General features: G+C 39.1%; 1 protein-coding gene across 1 annotated transcript; it reads right to left on the reverse strand.

The window, feature by feature from the left end:
• Positions 1 to 1,038: 1,038 nt before the first annotated feature.
• On the reverse strand, positions 1,039 to 6,983 carry mfng (MFNG O-fucosylpeptide 3-beta-N-acetylglucosaminyltransferase). The gene is made up of 8 exons (XM_062989289.1): positions 6,699 to 6,983; positions 5,672 to 5,717; positions 4,544 to 4,646; positions 3,730 to 3,883; positions 3,051 to 3,136; positions 2,660 to 2,825; positions 2,358 to 2,443; positions 1,039 to 1,274 (listed from the first exon to the last, which is right to left on the reverse strand). The coding sequence occupies exons 1-8, from the start codon at positions 6,981 to 6,983 to the stop codon at positions 1,223 to 1,225; spliced, it is 978 nt and encodes a 325-aa protein (XP_062845359.1). The 3' UTR covers positions 1,039 to 1,222.
• Positions 6,984 to 8,091: the final 1,108 nt, after the last annotated feature.

An 8,091-nucleotide genomic window follows, 5' to 3' on the forward strand; every position in this document is an offset into this window, starting at 1 on the left:
GAACACCAGTGCATTCAATTCCTGCTCTTCATTTCAAAATAAAAGCTCCGTTCACTGCCAGCAAACAGACGAAAGAAGTATTCAGCCACTAGTGTTTTTGTTATTTCATTTAGTTCCAGTGCACGTATTCACTTCAAATCTGCACACATCATGTATTTTACTTTTATAAAAACATACATATTTATACACGCCATTTTTTGCTGTTATTTATAATTTGTAGAGGACTTTATCCAAGGTATTTAAGTGAATTGAAGTGAATAATTCTGGGCCATGCATTGGCCACATCTGTCCAGAACATGGCAGCAGTGTAACGTTCTGTATTCTGGAAAGCCTGTGCATGGCATTGCCAAAGCTCTGTATAGATGGCATATTTATTAGTGGCATATTTAGATGTGGTTTGTTTAAGGTTGAAGGCATAATTAGACTTCCTCCAAAAGTAAACTCCTCAGACCATATAATTTTTCTCTTTTTCAGTGCCCAAAGTCCAGATGTTTTGCACCATACACCATTGTGATAAAATATAATGGTTTTTGTGGTTAATGTTTTGTGGTGTGTGTGTGTGTGTGTGTGTGTGTGTTAGGCAGGGTTTTACTATCTGTGGTTCAGGGTTTTCACGGACTGGCAGTTCGGCAGTTCTCCTTCGCCCTTAGATGTGTTACCCTTCGATAAACTGGCATCCTCTCCAGAGTGTATTCCTGTCCTCTATCCAGGGTTGCGATCCCTGGGTAGTACTGTGATCCTGACCAGTATGAAGTGGTTAGTGCAAATGAATTACTGAACATTTGTTTGATTTACTTGACCTCTTACTTCACCTCCAGGCATAAGCAGAAGCATTTGGTTAGTTGTGCAGAATGATCACATTGTACTGGGTTTTAGGTGCAGAAGTTTTCGGTCTTGCCTTATGCCTTAGTTATGGCAGCTCCCATTCTGACCCTGATACAGGACTTAATTTAAACACTACAACCTCTCTGGGTCTCTCTCTGGGGACTATGGGTCTGCAATCAAATGCTCCTTTGAATCTTGATAGAAAAGCTTTAATTTACAGTTTGATACGGCATCTTGATACAGCATCTTTAATTTACAGTGTGATACAGCATCTTGATATGGCATCTTTAATTTACAGTTTGATACGGCATCTTGATATGGCATCTTTAATTTACAGTTTGATAGTGAACAAATCCTGCAAGTTCTTCTGTGTGTTAAGGGGTCAAAGTTCTTCATTTCATGGGCACCAGCTTGTTAAAGGGTACAGCAGGCAGTGGACTGCTTTAAACCTGTTAAGACAAATATAGAAAAGGTGTCAGAAATGTGGTTATTATCAGAATTTATATTATATAGTTTGATTATAATCTGAGTATGTTGTCAGATCAGGCTGTTCGGCTGTAATCACAATGGCCAGGAATCAAAATCTGAATTCATGTTCAATATGAAAACAGCTTTGAACATACAGCCAAAATAATAACTGGTTTTTAAAGCTTTTCATATGACCTGATGAATAACATTATATTCCAAAATTGATCCACAATGCTTCAAATTATTTAATTTATTATTTAATTGGTTATTTGGTAGGTTCCTTGCATGTACAGTACAGGCCAAAAGTTTGGACACACCAGCCAAAAGTTTGGACACACCTTCTCTTCAATGTTTTTTCTTGATTATTTTTATTTTCTACATTGTAGATTAATACTGAAGACATCCAAACTATGAAGAATTATGTAGTGAACCAAAAAGTGTTAAACAAACCAGAATATGTTTTATATTTTACCAACTCTACCTCTGCACAACCCAACTGATGGTCTCAAACACATTAAAAAAGCAACAAATTCCAAAAATTCACTCTAGACAAGGCACAAACATTCATTGAAAACCATTCCAGGTGGAAACCTAATAAAGCTGGTTGAGAAAATTTCAAAGAGTGTGCAAATCTGTCATTAAAGCAAAAGATGGCTACTTTGAAGAATCTAAAATATAAAACATATTCTGGTTTGTTTAACACTTTTTTGTTTACTACATAATTCCATAAGTGTTCCTTCATAGTTTGGACGTCTTTAGTATTAATCTACAATGTAGAAAATTAAAAAAAAATTAAGAAAAACCACAGGAATGAGAAGGTGTGTCCAAACTTTTGGCCTGTACTGTATAAATCTTGCATTCTGCACAGGGGTACAGTCAGGCTGCAACAGCCTCAAGTTAATTAGTATCATTCATTTAATTAAACCGATTTCATACTTTTACCATATTTGTTTGAAATAGGATATATAAACAGGTTTATGGCTAGGTGTCCAAATACCTTTGGCCATATACTGTATCATTATACTTTCCTAAAAACAGAGAGAAAAGAAACAAGCAAGACTGACCTGGAAGGATCTTCTTCCTTACTGAACACCCCCTTTACCTCCACACTGTTTAACTTATTCTCAAACAAACCATAACCCAGAGTAACCTACACACACACACACACACACACACACACACACACACAGAGTTAATACACAAAGAACATAAAGCTGTGCCAATAATTAATCGTCCATTTTCTGATATTAGCCGCTGTTATTGAATATTTGTCACATTTTCTGATTTCAGATCATAGGAGAAAAAGGGAGGAGCAATCAGAAATCCACTGGTTTCGGAAATAGAAAGCCATTTCAGTTCATCTCACCTGCTTGAGGATTTCTGCAGGTTTGAGGAGCAGCAGGTTCTCCAGATGAGAATGAAACAGTTTGCTGTGGGTCATCGAGACGCCCAGCCTCCTCTCAACTATAAAACCAATCACACAGTCGTCTGGAAGTCTTATTAACGCAGACGTCTGCTCGAACTGATGACCGCTGCACACACACACACACACACACACACACAAGCACTCACATTAATTCGACGTTTTTTAAAATCCCATCAGTCTCCTGCGTTTAAGGATGTAGCATCAATTCTGATACAAATCAAATTTGTCCAATTTGAGAGCCAGCATTAAGAAACACCCTTAACCAGGTCACCAGTCCATCACAAGGCTTAAAGTAAACAGTAACAGTATGCATTATAATTTATCATTTCACCTTGCCCAAGGAGCCATCTTCTGTGCCAGCTTCCTGCTGAGGCAGAATCCGGCTCCACCTGTAGCAAACCAGAATTGCACCTCTCGCTGTAAATAAAGAAAACACCAAATAATCATTACTAACAATACAAGACAATGCATCCTTTACCCTATATGTATTTTATTCATTGTGAAATATTTGGTGTTGGAGGTTTGAGTCTTTGGCATTGTATGTCCAAAAGTATCAGGACACCTAATTATGAGCTTGTTGGACATTCCATTAAAACCATGGACATTAATATTGATTCCAAAAAATTAATACCAGTAGAACTTTGTTGCGAAGCTGTTCTTGACTTACAGCTTTTCAATGTCTTTCACAGTATTTTGGTTTAATTGTTATTACTATTGACCAGCAATAAGTCCGAAGTCTGGGGGACCTTCTTATTTTTAGAAATGCATTAATTTGTAGAACCTATTGTGTGCAGGAGGCACAGCAGTAAAATATGCTAAGCCACTACTGATAAGAGCTGGGGATCCGGGGTTCGATCCTCTGTGGTGCTATCAGTCGGTCGACCGTCTGCATGGACATGATTGGATAATGTCTGACCGGGGGGAGGGATGGCTTAAACAGCCTAGCTAACTTGTCAGTGTGCTCTACATGCCAGTCCATCTATCTATTCTCTGCATGTTAACACACTCACTGTCCTGTTGTCCTTTAGCAGCTCCAGGGCTCTGATTGGTCGATCCAGACTAGGTTTTCCTACGTAGACATCTTTGGCTGTTGGAAATTCATTAAGAAGAGACACCAGAGCATTTGGATTCAAGTAGTTGTCATCGTCAACATGACACAGCCACCTAGAAAAAAAACCCAGCAATTATGTTGTGATCACACTGAGAATAGACTCAAAGTAAAGCAGTTGTGTCCTGAAGGCTAATTGTTCATGCAGAGAGTCTGGAATAGTGACATAAAACAAATTTTCTCTAGTACAGTTAATTCAATTATCCACAAGGTCCGCAAAAGTTCACAGAAAAGTGCAGAAACAACAGATACACAACAGACATTAATGGCACTACAATCATGTCTGTTCATAAACCACATCCACGCTGATGTATGGATGTGTGAGCATCATGATACGCTTGGTATGCAAACGGTTCTATAGGGCATTATGCATCATTAAGGGAAACATGAGTAGAACAACGAGACATATTAGATCCCAATTCTTCCCAAAACGAAACACTAGAAACATAAAGCCATAAAAAACAATGGGGGGATTGCTCCTGACAAAACAACCCCATTGGAAATGAATGAAGGATATTAAGAACGTAAGTTCATCTATTTGCAAAGAGGGATGCATCAACATTGACCCCAATACTGCAAAAAATCAATTGAGTATGAGATTGCCGAAATCCCACAGTAATAGTAATCCTATTTATCTACATAACTGTTTGCTAAATCTAGCTTTCTTGTATTAGTTTGCTTCTTAACTAGCCTCATTGTCCTTCACTAGTACTCACTTTTTTTCAGAAGCTATGAAATAATCATACTCGGCAGCCATCTTGCAGGAAAGAGCCTGTCGACTGTGGTCAGGTGAACATCCAGTGACAATGATGTTGAAGTCTGCACACACACAGTGAAGATTGTTGTTTGTTAATATTTGTTAATGATTAAATTAAATTAAAGTAAGACCAAATTCTGTGGTCAGATCGAAATATAACAATTTGGCAAGTTATACCAGATGTAGATCTGGCAAAGCAATAATGCTAGCCAACAGATGGTGGATCAGTAATGAGGAATCCCTTCGGCCCACTCTCCCTCAGACACAGCCAATCATGTCTGTGTAGGCGTCAGGCCGGCTGATAACAGTGCTGAGATACAAACTTGGGAGCTCAAGATCTCAGCAGTGTTGTGAAGTATACGACGTTTAAAGGAGCAATATTTAGGTACATGCACTAAAAGCATATTAAATAACATAAACAAAAATGGTTGGACACATTACTGTCGCCTCACAGCAAGAAGGTCCTAGGTTCAATCCCCAGGCGGGGTGGTCCGGGTCCTTTCTGTGCGGAGTTTGCATGTTCTCCTTGTGTCTGCGTGGGTTTCCTCCGGGAGCTCCGGTTTCCTCCCACAGTCCAAAAACATGCAGTTAGGTTAATTGGAAACACTGAATTGCCCTATAAGTGAATGGGTGTGTGAATGTGTGTGTGTGTCTGCCCTGCAATGGACTGGTGCCCCGTCCAGGGTGTTACTGTGTGCCTTGCACCCATTGAAAAGCTGGGATAGGCTCCAGCAACCCCCCCAGCAACCCTAATTGGATAAGCGGTTAAGACAGTGAGTGAGTGAGTGAGGGTTGGACACTTGAACATTCAAATATTAACCAGATTGATCCACTCCTACACATTTTCTAAAATTCAAACATAAATGCAGCAGTTTAATCACCCAGCAAACTCGTACCAAAGTGACATGATATCTGGTCATATATATTCATGCTGACATCGTTGAACGAGTGATCTCTAGGATGTATCCTGAACTGCATCATGTGTTCAATAGTGTAGATCTAAACCATTTAAAATGTACAAACTAGGTATACTCCTCAGTGAAGTACTGTGTGGTTTGTGTGTGTGTGTGTGTTTGTGTGTGTGTACCTCTAGAACTTATGTCCTTGTCCGGAGTATCTGTGAAGATGTATGTCTGTTAAAAAAAAAAACTGAATTTGATTTGCACATTTTCTAATTATTTCCAGTTAGGTTACTTGCAGCGCATTAATTAGTTAAAACATTTTTACACAATTTCTACCTGTACACAGGATAATGGCTATTTTCAGGTATGTGACTGTTATTGCAAGTGACAAATTAAAGGGGAAACTGTAGAATAAATGAGTGAAGAAAATGACAGTGGCGTGTGAATGCTTTCAGAAGGAAAAAATATTAATTAATCAATTAATTATATCATGCTCTGGGGTTTGTATAAAAATGCTAATGCTAAGTGGACATCATGTGCCAAAGTCTTGACTGACTGTATAGTCCCTTCTGGATTTTTATTTAGCCTTGAATGATAAAAATGCCAATGAGGATTAAGCTCATCTTTAACACTTGATTATCAGTAAAGTGCTTGTATATATAGTGTCAGTGATGCTCTACAGAGTGTTACAGTGTGATCAGCTGCATAGTGGGAATTAACTTTGACCAGACACTTGGTGATAAGAGCAGTGATAAAACAGGGACAGAGAGAAAAAATTAAGGGACAAAGATTTTCAATGGTTTGATTGGATTAGGATTAATTCTACTGTTCTACAGTGCTGACAAATGCTACAGAGTACGACCCTGCTGGCTGATCAAGGTGCCTGGACTAGGGTCTGCTGCCCTTCACAATGGAGGTGGGCCTGCAGCAGTAAGGGAACGGTTGCAGTCAGTAGAAATTATGATCATGATATGATTAGATTTGGGGAAGGGGGGGGTAATATAATTAATACAAAGTTACTCAAAATGATCACCTATACAATATGATAGAACACTTCTCTCATGGTGGGAGTGGTTTCTTTCAGGATTACAATGCCCTATGTAAGATCTTAGACCGACTCTGTCCCACCTGAAGAAGCTCACAGTGCTTTCTTAAGGTCACTGCATTCCATAAGTATACCAATAATAGTACTAATAATAAGAATGTGCTTACATGCTCTTTAGTTTTGGATATCCAGGTCTGTAGAAGAAGTTCAAGGCGGCTGGCATGGAAGCGCCCCGTGGTCTTTACTGCGATAAACACATCCTTAAGTGTCACACTCCCATGATCCCTTTCTTCTTTCTCCACCTTTTTCACATGTCTATCTGAGGAGGGCTCCCTTGTTTCTGTCTGTGTTTCATCCTTCCTTGTCCTCAGCTGTGAATGCAGAAAAGCAATGATGATTAGCGAGAGCCCGGCCACAGGAAGCACTCGGCTCAGCCTCCACCTCGTGTGCATTTGTGAGTTTTAAAACCAAATACAAAAGTTCATCTTGGAGAACAAAAAATGCCAAATATGAACCGACAGCTCTAAGGTAACACACGTATTACTTAGCTTGATATATCTACAGTATTCAGATGGGTTAGTGCAATTTAAAAAAGTTCAGCATGTACCCCATGTCAAAAAAAAGTCCATTGTGCGTTTCTAGTTCCTGTTCTGTAGCTCAGAGTTCACTTCCCTTTTATCAGGATTTCCTTTCTTCAATAAAGTTGTGTAAGTAGTCTCATCACTTACGATGGTACAGAAATCATTGAACAATATTTATATGAAAGAAAATGGGCTTTAATGTCTTCAAAAGCTTTAAGCCTGTACACATAATATCAGAACATATTGTAAACTCAAGTCTGTTACCTCTTATTTGGGTGGTAAGAGAAAGACCTGTTATGTCCATGAGCATATACCCCACAAACAAACACACACACACACACACACACACACACACACACACACACACACACACTTCCCTGTGGCCAGATTGGAGTGACTCTCACACTTCCCAACTGATTACAAACTACACCCTCCCCCTACACTATTAAAATAAATACACCAAATTGGAACTATGCTAGGAAAAGCAGTTCTACGATAAACCTTTAATTATTATAGAATTGTTTTAATTCACCCTTGTAAAAAATGGTTTTAGCCGATAACTTGCTTCATCTTGTCATGTTGATCTGGTGTCTGCTTGAATAGTCAGGCTGGTTTTAGTTGGTCATGCTAGTAGACAATCAGCTAGCTCAGTTTAGGCTTAGAGACCAAAATAAAACATCTTAAGCGTGTTGGAAGCATTTCTTGCAAAACAATTTTAATGCAAAATGACTCAATTTAATTACTTAGTTGTTTTCTGGAAATGTATAGACAACATAAGAGATACCATGTATCTCCATCTCCATTCATATAATAACTGAAGGTTTTAACCTGACTGTGTGTGATGAGTATCTTTCCGTGTGCATCTTCCCACTTAACCAATCAGGTTCGCGGTGCGGGGGTCGTAGGTGGTTGCTGGAGCCTATCCCAGCTTTTCAATTTGCGCAAGGCGCACAGTAACACCCTGGATGGGGCGCCAGTC

Source organism: Trichomycterus rosablanca, chromosome 27, assembly GCF_030014385.1.
Source record: "Trichomycterus rosablanca isolate fTriRos1 chromosome 27, fTriRos1.hap1, whole genome shotgun sequence".
Taxonomy (NCBI): domain Eukaryota; kingdom Metazoa; phylum Chordata; class Actinopteri; order Siluriformes; family Trichomycteridae; genus Trichomycterus; species Trichomycterus rosablanca.

Coding starts and splice junctions, on each gene's coding strand:
- mfng (XM_062989289.1), bottom strand. CDS start 6,983: ATGCACACGAGGTGGAGGCTGAGCCGAGTGCTTCCTGTGGCCGGGCTC. Junction 3,137..3,729: donor TGCTAAAGGACAACAGGACA/GTGAGTGTGTTA, acceptor CTTTATTTACAG/CGAGAGGTGCAATTCTGGTT. Junction 2,826..3,050: donor AAGATGGCTCCTTGGGCAAG/GTGAAATGATAA, acceptor GTGTGTGTGCAG/CGGTCATCAGTTCGAGCAGA.